The sequence below is a fragment of the Salmo salar genome, chromosome ssa03, assembly GCF_905237065.1.
Source record: "Salmo salar chromosome ssa03, Ssal_v3.1, whole genome shotgun sequence".
Lineage (NCBI taxonomy): Eukaryota > Metazoa > Chordata > Actinopteri > Salmoniformes > Salmonidae > Salmo > Salmo salar.
Genome location: NC_059444.1, coordinates 30,574,553 through 30,599,826, shown reverse-complemented (window position 1 = coordinate 30,599,826; position 25,274 = coordinate 30,574,553). Strand labels below are relative to the sequence as shown.

At 42.1% G+C, this 25,274-nt stretch overlaps 1 protein-coding gene across 1 annotated transcript in view; it reads left to right on the top strand.

The window, feature by feature from the left end:
- The window catches only part of LOC106599721 (adenylate cyclase type 1), a 68,746-nt gene that overhangs the window by 27,520 nt on the left and 15,952 nt on the right, over positions 1–25,274 (top strand). The window contains exons 5-7 of the mRNA XM_014191020.2: positions 5,999–6,126; positions 13,210–13,368; positions 13,534–13,675. Coding sequence (XP_014046495.1) covers positions 5,999–6,126; positions 13,210–13,368; positions 13,534–13,675 — 429 coding nt within the window. The remainder of the gene's footprint in view (positions 1–5,998; positions 6,127–13,209; positions 13,369–13,533; positions 13,676–25,274) is intronic.

Here is a 25,274-nt window from a genome sequence, read left to right as displayed (position 1 = left end):
GTTTATAGCCAAAATGATGGTTGATTATTAGGGCCTATGGAGAATATTTTTTCTGGAATCCACCTTTTTTTTAATGCTTTTTTTAGACAGATTAGAAACGGGAGGAGACAGAGAAAGAGTGAAAGTGGGACAGGTGGAAGCGGGACTTTTTTGCTTACTACATGATTCCATATGTGTTATTTCATACAGTTGAAGTCGGAAGTTTACATACACCTTAGCCAAATACATTTAAACTCAGTTTTTCACAATTCCTGACATTGAAAATTTAAAATTACCTGTCTCAGGTCAGTTTGGATCACCACTTTATTTTAAGAATGTTATATGTCAGAATAATAGTAGAGAGAATGATTTATTTCAGCTTTTATTTAATTCATCGCATTCCCAGTGGGTCAGAGGTTTACATACACTCAAACAGAGCTGGTGTAACTGATTTAGGTTTGTAGGCCTCCTTGCTCGCACATGCTTTTTAAGTTCTGCCCACACATATTCTATAGGATTGAGGTCAGGGCTTTGTGATGGCCACTTCAATACCTTGACTTTGTTGTCCTTAAGCCATTTTTTCCACAACTTTGGAAGTACGCTTGGGGTCACTGTCCATTTAGAAGACCCGTTTGCGACCAAGCTTTAACTTCCTGACTGATGTCTTGAGATGTTGCTTCAATATATCCACATCATTTTCCTTCTTCATGATGCCATCTATTTTGTGAAGTGCACCAGTCCCTCCTGCAGCAAAGCACCCCCACAAAATGATGCTGCCACCCCCGTGCTTCACGGTTGGGATGGTGTTCTTCAGCTGCAAGCCTCCCCCTTTTTCCTCCAAGCCTAACGATGGTCATTATGGCCAAACAGTTCTATTTTTGTTTCATCAGACCAGAGGACATTTCTTCAAAAAGTATGATCTTAGTCCTCATGAGCAGTTGCAAACCGTAGTCTGGCTTTTTTATAGTGGTTTTGGAGGAGCGGCTTCTTCCTTGCTGAGCGGCCTTTCAGGTTATGTCGATATTTGACTCGTTTTACTGTGGATATAGATACTTTTGTACCTGTTTCCTCCAGCATCTTCACAAGGTCCTTTGCCATTGTTCTGGGATTGATTTGCATTTTTCGCACCAAAGTACGTTCATCTCTAGGAGACAGAATGCGTCTCCTTCCTGAGCGGTATGACGGCTGCGTGGTCCCATGGTGTTTATACTTGCGTACTATTGTTTGTACAGATGAATGTGGTATCTTCAGGCATTTGGAAATTGCTCCCAAGGATGAGCCAGACTTGTGGAGGTCTACAAAAAAAAAATTGAGGTCTTGGCTGATTTCTTTTTTTCCCCCCATGATGTCAATCAGAGAGGCACTGAGTTTAAAGGTAGGCCTTGAAATAAATCCACAGGTACACCTCCAATAGGCTAATTGACATAATTTGAGTCAATCAGAAGCCTCTAAAGCCATGACATTTTCTGAAATTTTCCAAGCTGTTTAAAGGCACAGTCAACTTGGTGTATGTAAACTTCTGACCCACTGGAATTGTGATACAGTGAATTATAAGTGAAATAATCTGTCTGTAAACAATTCTTGGAAAAATTACTTGTGTCATGCACAAAGTAGATGTCCTAACCGACTTGCCAAAACTATAGTTTGTTGTGGAGAAGGAAGTTGTGGAGTGGTTGAAAAACGAGTTTTAATGATTCCAAGCTAAGTGTATGTAAACTTCCGACTTCAACTGTAGGTTTGATGTCTTAACTATTATTTTACAATGTAGAAAATAGTAAAAATAAAGAAAAACCCTGGAATGAGTAGGTGTGTCCGAACTTTTGACTGGTACTGTATATTTACAAAAAATGAATGCAATTCATTTCAATTATTTTTTTTAACTTAATTTTACCAAAACATTTAAGAATAAATCCAACTTAATATGTTTCTCAAAATGTAAGTTTATTTTATGAGGATTACCAAAGATAGAGAAAATGAAGTGATTGAACTCATTGGAAATCTGGTTAAATCTCCTTGCGCTTCCTATCTTGCCACATGGCTCCAGTTTTACAGGATTATGAGTAATTATATTCTTAGAAACAATTTTGTATGAAGGAAGAAAGCATTTCTGATTAATAAGCTTATGGTGCCATGAGGTGTAAAGGGGCGGCAGGTAGCCTATTGGTTAGAGGGTTGGACTAGTAACCGAAAGGTTGCAAGATTGACTCCCAGAGCCGACATGGTAAAAATCTGTCGTTCTGCCTCTGAACAAAGCAGTTAGCCCACTGTTCCTAGGCCGTCTTTGAAAATAAGAATATGTTCTGAACTGACTTTCTGAGTTAAATAAAGGTAAAATAAAATAAAAATGGTTCATGATGAATGGATATCAAAACCATCAGGCAAAATGATGTTCAATGATGAGACGGTCCATTCCCACATTTCCAACTTTCAAATACAGTATCCTGCAATGCTTGCTATACAACCTCGAGTTACCACTGTTAGATTGAGCACTGTGCTCAACAATGCCTGCCAAAAATGGGTTCAACTGGAAAATTATCATATACAGTGCATTCGGAAAGTATTCAGACGCCTTCACTTTTTCCACATTTTGTTACGTTACAGCCTTATTCTAAAATTGATAAAATTGTTTGTTTTTTCTCATCAATCTACACACAATACCTCATAATGACAAAGCAAAACAGGTTTTAAGATTGTTTTGCAAATGTATATAAAAAAACACTTGTATTTCCATAAGTATTCAGACCCTTTACTCAATACTTTGTTGAATCACCTTTGGCAGCGATTACAGCCTTGCATCTTTTTGGGTATGACGCTACAGGCTTGGCACACATGTATTTGGGAAGTTTCTCCCATTCTTCTCTGCAGATCCTCTCAAGCTCTGTCAGCTATTTTCAGGTCTCTCCAGAGATGTTCGATCAGGTTCAAGTCCGGGCTTTGGCTGGGCCTCTCAAGGAAACTTGTCCCGAAGCCACTCCTGCGTTGTATTGGCTGTGTGCTTAAGGTCGTTGTCCTGTTGGAAGGTGAAACTTCGCCCCAGTCTGAGGTCCTGAGCACTCTGGAGCAGGTTTTCATCAAGGATCTCTCTGTACTTTGCTCTGTTAATCTTTCCCTCGATCCTGACTAGTCTCCCAGTTCCAACTGCTGAAAAACATCCCCACAGCATGATGCTGCCACCACCATGCTTCACAGTAGGGATGGTGCCAGGTTTCCTCCTTTTTGCTCTGACATGCACTGTCAACTGAAGGACCTTATATAGACAGGTGTGTGCCTTTCCAAATCATATCCAATCAGTTGAATTTACCACAGGTGGACTCCAATCACATTGTAGAAACATCTCAAGGATGATCAATGGAAACAGGATGCAACTGAGCTCAATTTCGAGTCTCATAGCAAAAGGTCTGAATACTTTCTGATGCACTGTACATAAATCAATGTTAAACATGAAAATACACCAGAACAAGTGATCTAATTCTCCACTAGACAGGATTTGAAACAGCATAATAGTGTTTAAGAGCTATAGAGAGAGGAAACGACATCATAGAATAAGGTTTCTAATTCTGCATTAAACAGAACTCGAAACACCAAAATAGTTTTTTCAACCATTTCCGGTAATGTTCCCAGTCCCTGGTAAGGTGTTGAACAACACTTCATTTAAACTTCTTAAGGATCCGCCCCCTTTTTTTCAATTTTCGCCTAAAATGACATACCCAAATCTAACTGCCTGTAGCAAGGATATGCATATTATTGATACCATGTGAAACGAAACACTTTGACGTTTGTGGAAATGTTAAATTAATTTTGGAGAATATAACACATTAGATAACACTACTTTGTATTTTTTTTTGTACCATCATCTTTGAAATGCAAGAAAAATTCCATAATATATTATTCCAGCCCAGGCGCAATTTAGATTTTGGCCACTAGATGGCAGCAGTGTATGTGCAACGTTTTAGACTGATCCAATGATCATTTCTGTTCAAAATGTTGTATCAAGACTGCCCAAATGTGCCTAATTGGTTTATTAATACATTTTCAAGTTCATAACTGTGCACTCTCCTCAAACAATAGCATGGTATTCTTTCACTGTAATAGCTACTGTAAATTGGACAGTGCAGTTAGATTAACAAGAATTTAAGCTTTCTGCCAATATCAGATATGTCTATGTCCTGGGAAATGTTGTTGTTACTTACAACCTCATGCTAATCACATTAGCCTACGTCCCGCGGGGGACCCACCGATCCTGTAGAGGTTTTAAGTGGTGTTACCACACACCATATAATGTTTCAAAACATCTCAGGATGATGTGCTTTAATACTCCAGAAAAGTTAAGGTTTCGACTCCTTCGAGTTGGTGGATGCTCAGTTGCCACTAGTTTTGGTGTTACAAAGCAGTTCATTTTAACAGTGTAAGACGAATCAGAGTTTTCCCCTTATTATTGTTATCATTCACCATGGCATTTAAGCTCATAACAAAAGACAGAATTTCCTTTCAAATTATTATAATATATATTTTGAATTTAAGACAATATCTTAATCAATATATATCTGACTTGAAAGAATTATGCCCTCAGTACTAGTGAGCAATAACAAAGCGAGTGTAGCCTGTATGTAAAATAATGTGAAGGAAACTGTATTTTATGCTGCTAACAAGCTCTCTCTCAACACCAATGGACTTGCATGTTAAAATAGAGCATCTATTACGCACACCGTGTAGTTATGAGTCTTTCAGTTCACATGCTCTGCTCAGCCCACAATCACATCTCTTCCATGAAGTAACAATGGGATCCGGGTGATGTTATCACCCCCTCGCAGCTCAGCCCACCAACCCATAGCTCACCGTGAACTCTGTGGCTCACAGATCCCTAATGATGGCTTACAAATCCACAGCTCCTTTCATCTCAGAGCAGAGCTTCACATCACGCCAGGCAGCGTTACTCACTTCATGGACGTTCACACTTATTTATTGTTGTTGTGTTTTGTATGTTTATTTGATAGAGAGAGAGTGCTGAAAGAGCAGTGGGCTGGATTTGGACCTCGGCTGGCAGTGGTACACATGCTCCACAGGAAGCGGCTTAGACAGCTATACCACCCCGGGCCACACATCTACACACTTCTACAACACTGATCCGATGATATGATGGAGTGGGGACTGTTATGCTTCTGCACTCAGACGCATTTCCTTTTTTAAGTTGGATTTGTACTGTACAGTACATCGTGCAAAGTTCACATTAGTGTGTACAGCTGTAGCCTATAGTAGCCTACAGGATATGTGTAACTGGTGCGAAATGGCTAGCGGTGCGTGCTAGTAGCGTTTCAATCGGTGACGTCACTCGTTCTGGGACCTCGAAGTAGATGTTTCCCTTGCTTTGCAAGTGTCGTGACTTTAGTGGAGCGATAGGCAACGATGCTTCGTGGGAGGCAGTTGCTGATGTGTTCAGAGGGTCCCTGGTTCAAGCCCAGGTTGGGGCAAGGAGAGGGATGGAAGCAAAACTGTTACATGCTGTATGTTATAGAGAATTTGCACATTACTGCATGTATGGATGCACAAGACCTAATTCAGATGGGTGGAGTTTCTTGATGTTAAAATACACTATGTGATTTTAATGGTTTAGGCGAATGGATATTGGATAGAGAAGGTTTGAATATGAGGTAGAAGGCACAAGGCAATCTTGTCAGCAATTCCTCCCCGCAATCTAACATCGTAGGTCTGACATACTGAATATCGGAAAGCATATGTGATATTTATGTGTATGTACACTCCCCTACGTATTTATTTGGACAGTGAAGCTAAAGCTTTTTTATTTGGCTCTATACTTCAGCATTTGGGATTTGAAATTGAATGTTTTATACGAGGCCACAGTACAGAATGTCACTTTTTATTTGAGGGTGTTTTCATACATATCTGTTTAACTGTTTAGAAATGAATGCACTTTGTGTCTAGTCCCCCCCACAGTCTATCTGTCTCAATATTGCTCTGAATATCAGAAAGCTCTCCCCCCCCCTCTCTCTCTGATTGACAGGAGAACCATTGTAGGCGTATAAAGATCCTGGGAGACTGTTACTACTGTGTGTCAGGTCTGACCCAGCCCAAGACTGACCACGCCCACTGCTGTGTGGAGATGGGCCTGGACATGATTGACACCATCACGTGAGTTTATAGGTTTATGGTGGACACTCTTTCACTAATCTTTGCTAGCTCCTTGGACATTTGTATCTCTACGCCGTCCTGTTCCGGGCCAGGTCCCGGACTGATGTGGTGTTATGTTCTAGTTTGTGTAGGTCATCCATGGTAAAACACGTCACTTGTATATGGTACTGGTTGCCTGATAAACCACATGAGTCATCGTGATGTTAGGGTCAGTGTTGACGCCTGTTGATTTGTGATGGACACTATATCACATATCCTTTCATCGCTGTATCAAATCAAATTTCATTTGTCACGTTGCGCAGAATACAACAGTCCGTGAAATGCCGTGACCAACAATACAGTTTTAAGAAAATAGAGTTCAGAAAATATTTACTAAATAAACTCAAGTAAAAAATGTATTAAAAAAATAAATAACACAATAAAATAACAGCAATGAGGCTACAGTATATACAGGGGGTACCGAATCAATGTGCAGGGGTAGAAGTTAGTCAAAGTCATTTTTACATGTAGGTAGGGGTAAAGTGACTATGCGCAGATAATAAACATTGAGTTTAGCTAGGCAGTAGGAATGAGCCTTCAGCCATTATATTGAATCATTTGGTTTGAACAGGGATAAGAGTGAGACTGAGGACTGGGGATATTGATATTCTCAATTCTTCTAAACCACTGTGTTACAAGTCCAGGCTGAAGGATTCTATGAATACATGACAACACTGCAGATAGATGGGGTTGAGAGGGGTGAAATGTCATTTGAGGGAGAGGGAATGGAAATGCATTTGGATGCTTCCTTATGAAGCTTGAGAGTGTTTGACTCCTTTGCATGTCCTGCACAATTTGGAGAAGGAAGAAGGAGCTCAACACTTCAATGAGCCTTATCTCGTTCTGTGATAAATGCATGGCCATTGGCTTGGTGTTATTTAGCTCCATATGCCATATAGGGGTTGTACATACAGACACCCATATAGGTAGGGTTTTAAGAATGACAGATTTCGGGCTACAATGCACAATAAACACACATTCTTATGTTAGCGGTAGGTTCATATTCATATTCATTCATATTCATATTGGTGACAAGTGTAGCATTTTGCCCTGTTTATTGAGTGTCTAGACTCTAGATAATGCTCTTAAACCTCACTTTGCTCCCTCGTTACGGGTTGAATTTTCCTCTGTCTGTACTCTCACATTCTCTTTAACTTTACTTTCCTAACAGACAGGAGTAGAGAAAAAAACTGTTTAGAATCTGAAGTAGCTACCATTTTTTTCCCCTTCTGGCTTATCTCCCCAGAACAGGTGCACTTTTTCTTCCAGACAGAGAGGGAGGTTGGAACTCAGTGCTGCCTGGCCTATCTGTATTATTATGTGAAGAGGGGCCGCACCGTTTATCATGGCAGAATAAAATGTGTGGAGGCAAGAAATTATTTGTATACAGTAATGCTAGAGTGGACACACTAAGGTTGCACAAGGAGGGTATATTACTGGTAACTTTCAAAGTTTACCAGTAAACTGCCAGAATTTTGGTAACTTTCAAGGATTTTATGGAATTTTATCACATGACATCTAGTGGCCTTTTTGGGTACTTCAGATTATCACAGGTGCCTGTAATTCTCTCTGGCCCTCTGTGTGGCCTTATCACATGTAACATATATAAAATAATCAAATAAGATTATAAAAAAAAAAATATATATATATATATATATATATATACATATACACTGCTCAAAAAAATAAAGGGAACACTTAAACAACACAATGTTACTCCAAGTCAATCATACTTCTGTGAAATCAAACTGTCCACTTAGGAAGCAACACTGATTGACAATAAATTTCACATGCTGTTGTGCAAATGGAATAGACAACAGGTGGAAATTATAGGCAATTAGCAAGACACCCCCAATAAAGGAGTGGTTCTGCAGGTGGGGACCACAGACCACTTCTCAGTTCCTATGCTTCCTGGCTGATGTTTTGGTCACTTTTGAATGCTGGCGGTGCTTTCACTCTAGTGGTAGCATGAGACGGAGTCTACAACCCACACAAGTGGCTCAGGTAGTGCAGCTCATCCAGGATGGCACATCAATGCGAGCTGTGGCAAGAAGGTTTGCTGTGTCTGTCAGCGTAGTGTCCAGAGCATGGAGGCGCTACCAGGAGACAGGCCAGTACATCAGGAGACGTGGAGGAGGCCGTAGGAGGGCAACAACCCAGCAGCAGGACCGCTACCTCCGCCTTTGTGCAAGGAGGAGCAGGAGGAGCACTGCCAGAGCCCTGCAAAATGACCTCCAGCAGGCCACAAATGTGCATGTGTCTGCTCAAACGGTCAGAAACAGACTCCATGAGGGTGGTATGAGGGCCCGACGTCCACAGGTGGGGGTTGTGCTTACAGCCCAACACCGTGCAGGACGTTTGGCATTTGCCAGAGAACACCAAGATTGGCAAATTCGCCACTGGCGCCCTGTGCTCTTCACAGATGAAAGCAGGTTCACACTGAGCATGTGACAGACGTGACAGAGTCTGGAGATGCCGTGGAGAACGTTCTGCTGCCTGCAACATCCTCCAGCATGACCGGTTTGGCGGTGGGTCAGTCATGGTGTGGGGTGGCATTTCTTTGGGGGGCCGCACAGCCCTCCATGTGCTCGCCAGAGGTAGCCTGACTGCCATTAGGTACCGAGATGAGATCTTCAGACCCCTTGTGAGACCATATGCTGGTGCGGTTGGTCCTGGGTTCCTCCTAATGCAAGACAATTCTAGACCTCATGTGGCTGGAGTGTGTCAGCAGTTCCTGCAAGAGGAAGGCATTGATGCTATGGACTGGCCCGCCTGTTCCCCAGACCTGAATCCAATTGAGCACATCTGGGACATCATGTCTCGCTCCATCCACCAACGCCACGTTGCACCACAGACTGTCCAGGAGTTGGCGGATGCTTTAGTCCAGGTCTGGGAGGAGATCCCTCAGGAGACCATCCGCCACCTCATCAGGAGCATGCCCAGGCGTTGTAGGGAGGTCATACAGGCACGTGGAGGCCACACACACTACTGAGCCTCATTTTGACTTGTTTTAAGGACATTACATCAAAGTTGGATCAGCCTGTAGTGTGGTTTTCCACTTTAATTTTGAGTGTGACTCCAAATCCAGACCTCCATGGGTTGATAAATTGGATTTCCATTGATTCTTTTTGTGTGATTTTGTTGTCAGCACATTCAACTATGTAAAGAAAAAAGTATTTAATAAGATTATTTCATTCATTCAGATCTAGGATGTGTTATTTTAGTGTTCCCTATATTTTTTTGAGCAGTATATATAGAATGACAAATCTGTAAAGCATTATACTAAATATAAACCATCAATTTAGTAAATACCATTAGTGTTTAAAGGGTCAATCTGCAGTTGCTACATACATTTGTGGACTTATAAATTAATGATATGTACCTATCGGTTGTTGAAGAATATAATTTATAAATGCCTCATGAGCTTATTTCAACTGTCGTACCCCATCAGAACCCAAAATGTAAGCTTTTTTACCTCAATGGTTGTAAACAAGGTAAATGTAAACAAACACTATATACAGTGCTTTCAGAAAGTATTCACACCCCTTGACTTTTTCCACATTTTGTTGTGTTCCCGCCTGAATTTAGATTTTGTGTCACTGATCTACACCCAATACCACATCATGTCAAAGAGGAATTCTGTTTGTAGAAAATATTGGAAAGATGAAATGTCTTGAATCAATAAGTATTCAACCTCTTTGTTATGGCAAGCCTAAATAAGTTCAGGAGTACAAATGTGCTTAACAAGTCACATTATAAGTTGCATGGACTCATTCCGTGTTCAATAATAGTGGTTAACATGATTTCTTTAATGACTACCCCATCTCTGTACCCCACACATACAATTATCTGTAAGGTCTCTCAATCGAGTAATGAATTTCAAGCACAGATTCAACCACAAAGACCAGGGAGGTTTTTCAAAAGAAGTGCATCGATTGGTAGCTGTGTAAACTGAGCAGGAAACTGCTCAGGGATTTCACCATTAAGCCAATGGTGATTTTAAAATAGATGCAGAGTTTAATGGCTGTGATAGGAGAAAACTGAGGATGGATCAACAACATTGTAGTGACTCCACAATACACACATAATTGACAGAGTGAAAAGAAAGAAGCCTGTACAGAATACAAATATTCCAAAACATGCATCCTGTTTGCAAAAAGGCACTTAAGTAATACTGCAAGAAATGTGGCAAAGAAAGAAACTTTTTGTCCTGATACAAAGAGGTATGTTTGGGGCAAATCTAACACAACACATCACTGAGTAAGTACCGCTCTTCATATTTTCAAGCATGGTGCTGGCTGCATCATGTTATGGTTATGCTTGTAATTGGCAAGTACAAGGGAGTTTTTCTTAAGATAAAAATAAACAGAATAGAGTTATAAGCACATTCAAAATCCTAGAGGAAAACCTGCTTCAGTCTTCTTTCCAACAGACACTGGGAGACAAATTCACCTTTCAGCAGGACAATAACCTAAAACACAAGGCTAAATCGACACCTGCAGTTGCTTACCAAGACGACATTGAATGTTCCTGAGTGGCCTAGTTACAGTTTTGACTTAAATCGGCTTGAAAATCTATGGCAAGAATTGAAAATGACTGTCTAGCAATGATCAATTTTAAAAAGATGAATAGGCAAATATTGTACAATCCAGATGTGCAAAGCTCTTAAAGACTTACCCAGAAAGACTGCTTCGACTTAGTTTTGAATCAGGGGTGTCAATACTCATGTAAATGAGATATTTCTGTATTTCATTTTCAATAAATTAGCAACATTTTCTAAAAACATTAGTTAAATGTATCATTATGGGGTATTGTGTGTAGGTTAATCAATTTTGAATTCACGCTGTAACACAACAAAATGTGGAATAAGTCAAGTTTTTGCAAGGCATTGTAGTCTCAAAACATAGTTAAAATCATAATTTCGATATCATGGATGGCCAGTCCTTGCATCATAGCTTTTTTATTTATTTTACTGTGTCAATATGTCTTTGTTGTAAGTGTTTTGGCACCAAACTCGTGGCAGTTGTGAAAAAAAGTAAATTGTTGGAAGAGAAAATAATGCCATATTTGATTCGATTTTTTCATTATATAGGCTATTTTCACTTAAACCGTATATATGGTCTATCCACTAGAATGTAATGGACAATATGGACATAGATACAACAAACAAAAGCTGTATATGAATACATTTTTAAAAATGTTATTAAAGTATAAACTACCAAAGTTACCATAGATTGCAGTAGGAAATTCAGATAACTTTTGTTGTAAATTAACAGTAGTTTTGCAATCCTAGTATGCACACACACATTAACCCGTATACACACAGTCACACACAAAAGTATTTGATCCCCTGCTGATTTTGTACGTTTGCCCACTTACAAAGAAATGATCAGTCTATAATTTTAATAGTAGGTTTATTTGAACAGTGAGAGACAGAATAACAACAAAGAAATCCAGAAAAACGCATGTCAAAAATATTATAAAATGATTTGCATTTTAATGAGGGAAATAAGTATTTGACCCCTCTGCAAAACATGACTTAGTACTTGGTGGCAAAACCCTTGTTGGCAATCACAGAGGTCAGACATTTCTTGTAGCTGGCCACCAGGTTTGCACACATCTCAGGAGGGATTTTGTCCCACTCCTCTTTGCAGATCTTCTCCAAGTAATTAAGGTTTCGAGGCTGACGTTTGGCAACTCGAACCTTCAGCTCCCTCCACAGATTTTCTATGGGATTAAGGTCTGGAGACTGGCTAGGCCACTCCAGGACCTTAATGTGCTTCTTCTTGAGCCACTCCTTTGTTGCCTTGTCCGTGTGTTTTGGGTCATTGTCATGCTGGAATACCCATCCACGACCCATTTTCAATGCCCTGGCTGAGGGAAGGAGGTTCTCACCCAAGATTTGACGGTACATGGCCCCGTCCATCGTCCCTTTGATGCGGTGAAGTTGTCCTGTCCCCTTAGCTGAAAAACACCCCCAAAGCATAATGTTTCCACCTCCATGTTTGATGGTGGAGATGGTGTCCTTGGGGTCATAGGCAGCATTCCTCCTCCTCCAAACATGGCGAGTTGAGTTGATGTCAAAGAGCTCCATTTTGGTCTCATCTGACCACAACACTTTCACCAGTTGTCCTCTGAGTCATTCAGATGTTCATTGACAAACTTCAGACGGGCATGCATATGTATTCTTGAGCAGGGGGACCTTGCAGGCACTGCAAGATTTCAGTCCTTCACGGTGTAGTGTTTTACCAATTGTTTTCTTGGTGACTATGGTCCCAGCTGCCTTGAGATCATTGACAAGATCCTCCCGTGTAGTTCTGGGCTGATTCCTCACCGTTCTCATGATCATTGCAACTCCACGAGGTGAGATCTTGCATGGAGCCCCAGGCCAAGGGATATTGGCGTAGACAGGTGTCTCGTTACCTGTTCTTTTGTGTTTCTTCCATTTGCGAATAATCGCACCAAATGTTATCACCTTCTCACCAAGCTGCTTGGCGATGGTCTTGTAGCCCATTCCAGCCTTGTGTAGGTCTACAATCTTGTCCCTGACATCCTTGGAGAGCTCTTTGGTCTTGGCCATGGTGGAGAGTTTGGAATCTGATTGATTGATTGCTTCTGTGGACAGGTGTCTTTTTTACAGGTAACAAGCTGCGGTTAGGAGCACTCCCTTTAAGAGTGTGCTCCTATTCTCAGCTCGTTACCTGTATAAAAGACACCTGGGAGCCAGAAATCTTTCTGATTGAGAGGGGGTCAAATACTTATTTCCCTCATTAAAATGCAAATCAATTTATAACATTTTTGACAAGCGTTTTTCTGGATATTTTTGTTGTTATTCTGTCTCTCACTGTTCAAATAAACCTACCATTAAAATTATAGACTGATCCTTTCTTTGTCAGTGGGCAAATGTACAAAATCAGCAGGGGATAAAAAAAAAATTCCCCCCACTGTAGGCACTTGGCGCACACACACACAAACTCTGGCCCACAATCACACACGTGGTGTCAATTATATAATATTGTAATTACCCTTCTCATACTCCTGCAGATCAGTAGCGGAGGCCACGGAGGTGAATCTGAACATGCGTGTGGGTCTCCACACGGGCCGGGTGCTGTGTGGGGTCCTGGGACTGAGGAAGTGGCAGTATGACGTGTGGTCCAACGACGTCACACTGGCCAACGTGATGGAGGCAGGGGGACTGCCTGGGTTAGTACGAGTTATCACCATGCCATGCCATTTGCTTTCACAGTACCCAATCTGACACACAACACAGCCTCTGGAGCAATTAGTGGTTAAGTACCTTGCTTGAAGGCACAACGGCAGTAGGCAGCACCACATGATGCTGACTCTGTGTTTCTCCTTCTCCACCAGGAAGGTCCACATCACCAAGGCGACCCTGGACTCCCTGAATGGAGACTATGAGGTAGAACCTGGCAACGGCCACGAGAGAAACGCCTTCCTCCTCAAACACCAGATCGAGACCTTCTTCATTGTACCATCTCACCGACGGAAGGTCAGGGCTGCGTGTTTGTGTGTGTGTGTGTGCGTGCATGTGTGTGTACAATATGGGAAATCTTCTGCATGAGAGAGGATGATCGAGAGTTTTTGCATGTGTGTACAGTACAGTATATGTGTGTACCCTGCTGAAAAAAACAGCATAGACATGGTGACCAGCCTTTGTTGTGCTTTTGCTGGTAACCAGCCTTTGTTGTGTTTTTGCTGGTGACCAGCCTTCGTTGTGTTTTTTCTGGTGACCAGTCTTCGTTGTGTTTTTGCTGGTGACCAGCCTTCGTTGTGTTTTTGCTGGTGACCAGCCTTCGTTTGACGTTCGTGTGTTTTTGCTGGTGACCAGCCTTCGTTGTGTTTTTGCTGGTGACCAGTCTTCGTTGTGTTTTTGCTGGTGACCAGCCTTCGTTGTGTTTTTGCTGGTGACCAGTCTTCGTTGTGTTTTTGCTGGTGACCAGCCTTCGTTGTGTTTTTGCTGGTGACCAGCCTTCGTTGTGTTTTTGCTGGTGACCAGTCTTCGTTGTGTTTTTGCTGGTGACCAGCCTTCGTTGTGTTTTTGCTGGTGACCAGTCTTCGTTGTGTTTTTGCTGGTGACCAGCCTTCGTTGTGTTTTTGCTGGTGACCAGCCTTCGTTGTGTTTTTGCTGGTGACCAGCCTTCGTTGTGTTTTTGCTGGTGACCAGTCTTCGTTGTGTTTTTGCTGGTGACCAGCCTTCGTTGTGTTTTTGCTGGTGACCAGTCTTCGTTGTGTCTTCGCTGGTGACCAGCCTTCGCTTGGTTTTGAAAACTGCTGACCAATGATTTCTAATTCCTATTAGAATCCAGCCTGAGTGGGGATATCCAACAATTGGAAGTTATATTCACCCACAATTCAGAATGGCTGCCAGAGTTTGAAAGATGAATGAATGATACTACCTAAACCATGTAAACTGAAACAACGATTTCAGTAACGGGTGCAAGTCCAACTAACATATTGGATTAGTTTAAACAGCCTTCCCTGTAGCTCAGTTGGTAGAGCATGGTGTTTGCAACACCAGGGTTGTGGGTTCGATTCCCACGGGGGGCCAGCACAGAAAAAAAAAATGTATATAATTGTATGAATTGTATGAAATGTATGCATTCACTACTGTAAGTCGCTCTGGATAAGAGCGTCTGCTAAATGACTAAAATGTAAAAATGTAAAAATGTAAATGTGTTACTTTTTTCGAAGACCTCAAGAATTGTCTTCTGATGTGATTTAAGCGTTGACGTGCACTCAGAACATGCATTTTCGTTGTTTGTCTATTAATAATTGTAATATTTATATTGAATAAAAAATCCTAAATCAAGAAAAATAAAACAGAGAAAACAAATTTTATGGGGTGCTATTAGATTTGCTTATTAACCATTATTTTATCAGTTATATTAATAGAAAACACATATCTTGTACACAGAGGATCTGGGAAAGAGTTGTAGGGTTGATGAGAGAGAAGAATGTGCCTATATAAGTCAAACTAACTTGCAGGTGATTGTTGACACATCAACCAGGATCAAAGGGCAGGGCAATTTGTGACTTGTTTTGGTAATCAGTGGTTGTTTTGAAGGGGGAGTGGTTTCTCCTCTCCTAGGCAATCAGCAATTAGTACAGGGAGGTGTGCTCTTCACCTCTGCTAGGCAACTAGCAATTAGTGTTAGTACTTCAGTCTCCCCTGTTTTCTCAATGGCAGTTCAAAGCGGTGGTTGTGTCAGTAAGGCCGTCACCGAAACAAAGAAGTTTCTTAGAGGAAAGAAAGAAAGAAGAGAGAGAAGGCTCCACACTGCTCTCTCACTTGAGTATCTTACCTAGTTATTTTTTCTGATCTCATTTTGCTCGTTTGTAACTGTGTGTTTTTTTTTATACCTGTTCACTCCTCTCCCTGTAGGCTTTACAGACGCTCCCACCCCTTGGCTGCAACCCTTCTAATTTAGTGTACCCTGCGCGCACAAACCATGTGGAATTCTGGGTCTCTAGCAGCATTTGGAACTGCTGATCTGCGGTTAAGAACGTCGAGTTCATTTCAGCCTATGCTGCCCTTCAGTCCCTTGACTTTTTGGCCCTGATGGAGACATGGCTCACCCCAGAGAACACTGCTAATCTAGCTGCTCTCTTCATCTGACTACGTTTTCTCTCATAGTCTGAGAGCATCTGGTCGTTGCGGTAGTGGCACAAGGCTACTAATTTCTCCTAACTGGAGATTCTCTTTTCTCCCTCACCTGTCCATCTGTTCATTTGAATTCCATGCTGTCACTTGTCCACTCAAGCTTAACATAGTTGTCATCTATCGCCCATCAGTTAGCCTTGGAGAGTTCCTCAATGAGCTTGACACCTTGATAAGCTAATTTCCTGATGGCTCACCACTATACTTGGTGAATTCAACCTCCTGACGTCTGCCTTTGACTAATTTCTTTCCCCTTGCCCCCCCTTGTCTCTGATCACTACTTTGTTTCCTTTTCTGTCTCCCTTTCCTCCAACCCTCCTCCAACCCTAGCCACTAAGATGGTCATATGCCATTGCAATCTTCACTCTCTCCCACTACTCTCCTCTTCTATCCTATCATCTCTCCCTTCTGATAAATCATTCTCCCTCCTGATTCTGCCTCTTCGACCCTACTCTTCTCTCTTTCCGCATCATTTGACTCCTCACACTGTCCCCTTTCCTCCTGGCTGGCTTGGCTCTCCCCTCCTGCTCCGTGGCTGAGTGATTCATTAAAAGCTTACAGAACAGGGCTGCAAGCAGCTAAGCGAAAATGGATGAAAACTAAACTTCTTGAGGACTTATCATCCTTTCACTCCCTCCTCTCTACCTTCTCTTCCTCAGTATTTGCTGCTAAAGCCACTTTATATCACTCTGAATTTCAATCTTCTGCCTCTAATCCTAGGAAATTATTTTCTACCTTCTCCCTCCTACCTCTCTGCGGACGACTTCGTCAACCACTTTGAAAAGAAGGTTGACGACATCCTCTACTCATTCACTCAGCCTATTGAGTCCACTGGTCCCACTCACACAGAACTACCCTACGCCTTGACCTCCCCCCACACCCCAGATGAAATCCTGCGACTAGGGAGGTCTGGCCGCCCGAAAACCTGCCTGCTCGACCCCATCCCCTCCCTTCATCCCTTACCACTGGCTGCGTCCCCCCTGACTTCAAAATGGCCCGAGATGGTTCCCTCCACTAGAAACCCAGACTCGACTCATCTGACGTCAAACTATAGACCTGTATCCCTTTATTTTCTTGAATGTACTGTCTCTGATCAACTCTCTCGTTATCTCTCTCAGACCAAACCAGTCAGGCTTCAAGACGGGTCACTCAACCTAGACTGCTTTTCTCTGTCACTAAGGCTCTCTGCACTGCCAAAGTTGACCCTCTCCTCTGTTCTCATCCTCCTAGATCTATCTGCTGCCTTCAACACCATGAGCCATCAGACCCTCCTCTGGGAGTCTCAGGCTCTGCACACTTTTGGATTGCATCGTACCTGGCAGGCCGCTTCTACCAGATGACATGGAGAGGATCTGTGTCTGCACCACGTACTCTTACTACTGGTGTCCCCTAGGGCTCGGTTCTAGGCCATCTCCTCTTCTGTCTATACACCAAGTAACTCGGCTCTGTCATCTCCTATCATTGCTATGCGGATGACACTCAACTACAACCCCCCTCCCCCTTCTGACACCCAGGTGGTGACACATCTCTGCGTGCCTGGCAGATATCTCAGCTTGGATGTCGGCCCACTATCTCAAGCTCAACCTCGACAAGATTGAGCTGCTCTTCCTCCCGGGGTATGTCTGTCCGATCAAAGACCTCTCCATCACGGTTGATAACTCCGGTGTTGCCTGCCCAGAGTGAAAAGAACCTTGGCATGACAATGCAAACATCAAAGCAGTGACTTGCTCCTGCAGGTTCATGCTCTACAACATCTGTTAAGAACGACCCTACCTCACACAGGAAGCGGCGCAGGTCCTAATCCAGGCACTTTTTCCACTCAATATTTTGAATATAAGGTACAATCATCAATGCGCTTTGAAATATAGGTGGGGGCAATGTACCGGTGGGGTGGTCTAATTAGCATATTTGGGGGCAAAAATGGTTATTTGTACCAACTGTCAGTGGAAGTGGTTGATGCCTATGTTGTCAAAGGTTGAGCACCTCTTAACACTGTCAGTTCTGCAATCTTTGTGAGGGCATATGAGCTGCACTGTTAAGAGGTTACTGTGCATTTAGCAGTACCTTAATGGAAGTTACTTGCTGTGAATTTGCTTTACCTAATTGGCAACCAGCTGTAAAGTTCAGTCATGTAAGAGCCAGTAACCGCAAGCAACTCAGTGGCAACTCACTGGCAGTAGCTCACTGTACCTTCACTGAACTTTTCTGATAGCTTAGTAGTTGTTATAAGCTTTCTTTGTGGTGAGCACACTTGGGCTCCAGCCTCACCTGGCCTCAACCTCTTGGTTGGCAACAAACTGATCTTTCTGTCACACCATCAGGTCAGTGAACATGACAGACATCAGCCACAGTCAGTTATTGTGAATTTTACAATAACTATTTGCAGCAAGCTGACAGTAAATGATTGAAAATTGAACATGAACATCCCAATGACCAACTGCCTTTAAAGTAACTGGAAAATCCACAGTAACAGCTTAACAGTGCAGCTCTTGATTGTAGAATTTGGAGTGGAAAAATGAGATGCTCAGCATAACAATGAAACCACTTAAACTAGTACAACACTTCCACTAATGGTTGGCACAAATACAACGTATTTTAGACCATGCCCCCAAATATGCTAATGAGCCCACGCCAGCACATTGCCCCCAATGGCCTTCACAGGAAGGCCAAAAAGAATATCACAGACATCAACCACCCGAGCCATGGCCTGTTCACCCCGCTGTCATTCAGAAGGCGAGGTCAGTATAGATGCATCAAAGCAGGGACCGAGAGACTGAAAAACGGCTTCTATCAGACTGTTAAATAGCCATCACTAGTCGGCTTGCACCCGGTTACTCAACCCTGCACCTTAGAGGCTGCTGCCTTTATATAAACTCAGCAAAAAAAGAAACGGCCCCTTTTCAGGACCCTGTCTTTCAAAGATAATTCGTAAAAATCCAAATATCTTCACAGATCTTCATTGTAAAGGGTTTAAACACTTTCCCATGCTTGTTCAATGAAACAAACAATTAATGAACATGCACCTGTGGAACAGTCGTTAAGACACTAACAGCTTACAGACGGCAGGCAATTAAGGTCACAGTTATGAAACCTTAGGACACTAAAGATGCCTTTCTACTGACTCTGAAAAACAAAAGAAAGATGCCCAGGGTCCATGCTCATCTGTGTGAACGTGCCGTAGGCATGCTGCAAGGAGGCATGAGGACTGCAGATGTAGCCAGGGCAATAAATTGCAATGTCCATACTGTGAGACGCCTAAGACAGTGCTGCAGGCAGACAGGATGGACAGCTGATTGTCATTACAGTGGCAGACCACGTGTAACAACACCTGCACTGGATCGGTACATCCGAACATCACACCTGCGGGACAGGTACAGGATGGCAACAACAACTGCCCGAGTTACACCAGGAATGCACAATCCCTCCATCAGTGCTCAGACTTTCTGGACTGAGGGCTTGTAGGCCTGTTGTAAGGCAGATCCTCACCAGACATCACCGGCAACAACGTCGCCTATGGGCACAAACCCACCGTCGCTGGACCAGACAGGGCTGGCAAAAAAGGGCTCTTCACTGACGAGTCGTGGTTTGTCTCACCAGGCGTGATGGTCGGATTCGCGTTTATCGTCGAAGGAATGAGCGTTACACCAAGGCCTGTACTCTGGAGCGGGATCGGGATCGATTTGGAGGTGGAGGGTCCGTCATGGTCTGGGGCGGTGTGTCACAGCATCATTGGACTGAGCTTGTTGTCATTACAGGCAATCTCCATGCTGTGCGTTACAGGGAAGACATCCTCCTCCCTCAGATGGTACCCTTCCTGCCGGCTCATCCTGACATGACCCTCCAGCATGACGATACCACCAGCCATACTGCTCGTTCTGTGCGTGATTTCCTGCAAGACAGGAATGTCGGTGTTCTGCCAGTGCCAGCAAAGAGCCCGGATCTCAATCCCATTGAGCACATCTGGGACCTGTTGCATCGGAGGGTTAGGGCTAGGGCCATTCCCCCAGAAATGTCCGGGAACTTGCAGGTGCCTTGGTGGAAAAGTGGGGTAACATCTCACAGCAAGAACAGGCAAATCTGGTGCAGTCCATGAGGAGGAGATGCACTGCAGTACTTAATGCAGCTGGTGGCCACACCAGATACTGACTGTTACTTTTGATTTTGACCCCCCCCCCCCCCCCTTCCTTTGTTCAGGGACACATTATTCAATTTCTGTTAGTCACATGTCTGTGGAACTTGTTCAGTTTATGTCTCAGTTGTTGAATCTTATGTTCATACAAATATTTACACAGATTAAGTGTGCTGAAGATAAACGCAGTTGACATTGAGAGGACGTTTCTTTTTTTTGCTGAGTTTAAATAGACTTGGAATCACTGGCCACTTTAATGATGGAACACTAGTCACTACACCTGCAACTAGTCACTTTAATGTTTACATACTGCTTTACTCATCTCATATGTATATTCTGTATTCTATTCTACTGTATTTAGTCAAAGCCACTTCCGACATTGCTTGATCTAATATTTATATATTTCTTAATTCCATTCTTTTACTTTTAGATTGTTGTGAATTGTTAGATACTCTTGCACTGTTGGAGCTAGGAACACAAGCATTTCGCTACACATGCCATAGCATCTGCTGAATATGTTCATGTGACCAATAACTTGATTTTACCTACATTTCAAAGTTCAGTGAAAGTAAGGTAAAAAACAAGTCATTTTACAACAATGAGACCTTAATTTAACTGTAAAAATACTGTATTTGTACTGCAACTCAGTAGCTAGTAACTTACTGTGAAATTACTGTTAATTTTTAAGTGTGCAATAAGCACATCTGAATTATCCTATAAGTATAACTGTAGAACCTGTCATTGGTTTTGCCTAGAATTAGAGGGTTCTTCAGAGAGGGTTCTAAATGGGACTCAAAGGGTTCCTCTACAGCAGGGTTCCCCAACTGGCGGTTCGGGAGCCGGATTTGGCCCGTGGGTGATTTTATTTGGCCCCTCAAGTTTTCTGAGCAAATGTGTTTTTTGAATTACATTTTTGGATGGTTGGACATAAGACACCAGCAAATCAGCTCCAACTGATTTACATTTTGGAACTCTGTTCCAAAGTATTCCCACGCATAATGGAGATATACTGTATGAGATCATATACAAATGTAAGCAAGGTTTGAAATTATTATGTTGTAGTCAAATATTATATCTGTTTCTTGCTGTCAATTTGCAGTCCACAAATCATTTGTAATTATGTTCTGGACCACTGACCATCCGCTCAAAAAATAATCGTCACAAGGCTGAATCTAGTTGATGATCTCTGGCCTACAGGGACAAATTACAGATTGTTTATCGGTTCTAATCTTTTAACAATCTTTATGATACCCACAGAACCAGTGGCGGAGCAGGAAATTCAGGTTGTGGAAACCAAGAGGTTGTGAGTTCAAATCCCAAGCGAGGTTGACTCCCAAGTCTTAAGATTTTGCTAGTCTCCAAAACTACGCCCATCATTATTGTATTTTCCAGCATGCTCTATTGCAGTTAGATTTTTTTTAATTGTTCATTTCAATATCTGTGTTTTTGAATGTACAGTTGAAGTCGGAGTTTACATACACTTAGGTTGGAGTCATTAAAACTTGTTTTTCAACCACTCCACACATTTCTTGTTAACAAACTATAGTTTTGGCAAGTCGGTTAGGACATCTACTTTGTGCATGACACAAGTCAATTTTCCAATAATTGTTTACAGACAGATTATTTAACTTATAATTCACTGTTTCACAATTCCAGTGGGTCAGAAGTTTACATACACTAAGTTGACTGTGCCTTTAAACAGCTTGAAAAAAATTCCAGTAAATTATGTCATGGCTTTAGAAGCTTCTGATAGGCTAATTGACATCATTTGAGTCAATTGGAGGTGTACCTGTGGATGTATTTCAAGGCCTACCTTCAAACTTAATGCCTCTGCTTGACATCATAGGAAAATCAAAATAAATCAGCCAAGACCTCAGAAAAAAATTGTAGACCTCCACAAGTCTGGTTCATCCTTGGTAGCAATTTCCAAACGCCTGAAGGTACCACGTTCATCTGTACAAACAATAGTACGCAAGTATAAACACCATGGGACCACGCAGCTGTCATAACGCTCAGGAAGGAGACGTGTTCTGTCTCCTAGAGATGAACGTACTTTGGTGCGAAAAGTGCAAATCAATCCCAGAACAACGGCAAAGGACCTTGTGAAGATGCTGGAGGAAACACTTACAAAAGTATCTATATCCACAGTAAAACGAGTCCAATATCAACATAACCTGAAAGGCCGCTCAGCAAGGAAGAAGCTACTGCTCCAAAACCGCCATAAAAAAGACAGACTATGGTTTGCAACTGCACATAGGGACAAAGATTGTACTTTTTGGAGAAATGTCCTCTGGTCTGATGAAACAAAATTAGAACTGTTTGGCAATAATGACCATCGTTATGTTTGAAAGAAAAAGGGGGAGGCTTGCAAGCCGAAGAACGCCATCCCAACCGTGAAGCACGGGGGTGGCAGCATCATGTTGTGGGGGTGCTTTGCTGCAGGAGGGACTGGTGCACTTCACAAAATAGATGGCATCATGAGGGAGGAAAATTATGTGGATATATTGAAGCTTGTGGAAGGCTGAAATGTTTGATCCACGTTAAACAATTTAAAGGCAATGCTACCAAATACTAATTGAGTGTGTGTAAACCTCTGACCCACTGGGAATGTGATGAAAGAAATAAAAGCTGAAATAAATCATTTTCTCCACTATTATTCTGACATGTCACATTCTTAAAATAAAGTGGTGATCCTAACTGACCTAAGACAGGGAATTTTTACAAGGATTAAATGTCAGAAATTGTTACAAGGATTAAATGTCAGTAATTGTGAGAAACTGAGTTTAAATATGTTTGGCTAAGGTGTATGTAAACTTCCGACGTCAACTGCACATTGATTGATTGATTGATTAATTAATCAATCTTATGCTACACAAAGATAAATAACATACATTTTTCTAAACTATTCCAATCTGTTAGTTGGGCTGTTAAAAAAATGGCATAGCTTTCAAATAGGCACATTCTTCTCTTCTCCTCTACCCTGCAACTCTTCCCCCAGGTCCTTGATGTGAAAGAGATGTGTTTTCTGTTAATATGCCTGATAAAATAGTGGTTAATAAACCACTCTAAAAGGGCCTCATAAAATTAGTTTCCTGAGCTTTATTTTCCCTGGTTTCATTTTTTTTATTCAATATTAAAATTATTAGTAGACAAACAACGAAATGTATGTTCTCAGTCCATGTCAATGCTTAAATCACATCAGAGGACAATTCTTGAGATCTGGGGGAAAAATTTTTTAGATGTTTGAGTGTATTTTCCCTTTGATTGTGCATCCAACAAGAGAGGATGTGGGGTTTCTGCTGTTAGGCCTACTGCTGCAGCACATCATGGCAGGGTTTGCTAAACAATCACCACTCAATTTATACAAATAAATAATCATGATGTGGTATGGTCAGGTAAGCCTACTTTGCCGAAGGTTTTTGGGGAAAGTCTTTAACTACCCAAAAGACGGTAACATTAGCAATGCTAACTGGCTACGTACAGAGCAGACAAACGCACACACCAAACAGACAGAAGGGAAATATTGCTGGAATTTAATGGGCAGATATTATGTTACATTTGGCCTTTTAAATAGAATAGTGGCTAGCCAGGGGTGGGATAATGTCAATGTGACATTAATTGGGTAGTAGCCGGAAGCCTTTCTGTTTATCACAGTTTGCGATGGAACACATGAAAACATTTATGTATACTGAACAAAAATATAAACTCGACATGTAAAATGTTGGTCTCATATTTCATGAGCTGAAATCAAAGATCCCAGAAATGTTCCATACACACAAAAAGCGTATTTCTCTCATTTTGTGCACAAATTTGTTTACATCCTTGTTAGTGAGCATTTCTCCTTTGCCAAGAACTTATGCCGGGGACAATAAAAGGCCACTCTAAAATGTGCAGTTTTATCAAACAACACAATGCTACAGATGTCTCAAGTTTTGAAGGAGCGTGCAATTGGCATGCTGACTGCAGGAATGTCACCAGAACGTTTGCTGGAGCATTTAATGTTCATTTCTCTACCATAAGCCACCTCCAATGTCTTTATAGAGAATTTGGCATTATGTCCAACCGGCCTCACAACCGCAGACCATGTGTAACCACACCAGCCCAGGACCTTCACATCCGGCTTCTTTACCTGCGGGATAGTCTTAGACCAGCCACCTGGACAGCTGATGAAACTGAGGAGTATTTCTATCTGTAATAAAGCCCACACCCATGGCTGTGCCCCTGACAAGTCATGTGAAATCTATAGATTGGGGCCTAATTTATGTATTTCAATTGACTGATTTCCTTATATGAACTGTAACTCAGTAAAATCTTTGAAATTGTTGCATGTTGTGTTCATATTTTTGTCCTGTATACTTTAAAAATCGATTGGTGAGTTACTCATACAGTAGGTTAGCTGCGAGCTACACTACCTGTTGGAGACCCCTGAGTTAGACCATTCTGGTCAGACCAGCTTGACTAGCGTCTGACCTGCACTGACCAGCATAGACCAGCATTGACCAGCTTGAAATGTATGCTGGTCTATGCTGAAGTAACTTTGATATATAGTACTGGACATAACCTTGGTCATACTGTATGTGGACAGATGTAGTTTGACTGCTAGAACGGACAGATAATACATTTTAAAGGAACCTACCTGTTAAATGTAGTCCAGATTTAAAAAAGACTTAACCTCTCATTAACTTTCGTTTTCAACATAAGGTGAAACATAATCGGTCTGAACTGAACAGTATTTCAGTCCTGTACTACTGTAGGCCTACATGTTCAACATGCTGTGTTTATTGTAGAAAGTGTTGGGTATGTTTTTCATTGAGTTGTCACTCAGTCACGGTTGTTCAGATCCGATGGGTTCCCTTACAGTCTCCCTGATGTTTGGCCTCAGCTCTGACACTGTCTTGTCAACAGCCTGTGGCAGCAACACACACACACACACACACACACACACACACACACACACACACACACACACACACACACACACACACACACACACACACACACACACACACACACACACACGACCCCCCCCCCCCCGCCCCATCCCCTTCTAGTCTTCACATCTCCAACAGATGTGCCACTAGCAGCATTCTTATATCCATGTCAGTTCATAATCATCTCTCCTCTCCTGCTATCCCCTTCTCATACCCTGCAGACTTTATTCGGTCTGGAGAGGGGGTCTAACTTCCTGATGCCTGTGTATTTATCCAGCGCTGCTTGGCTATTCATCTGGTACACTGTAAAGAAATGCACAATGCACACTCTGGTGAGGTGCGGAAAAACGGAAGATAAACAACCAAGGCT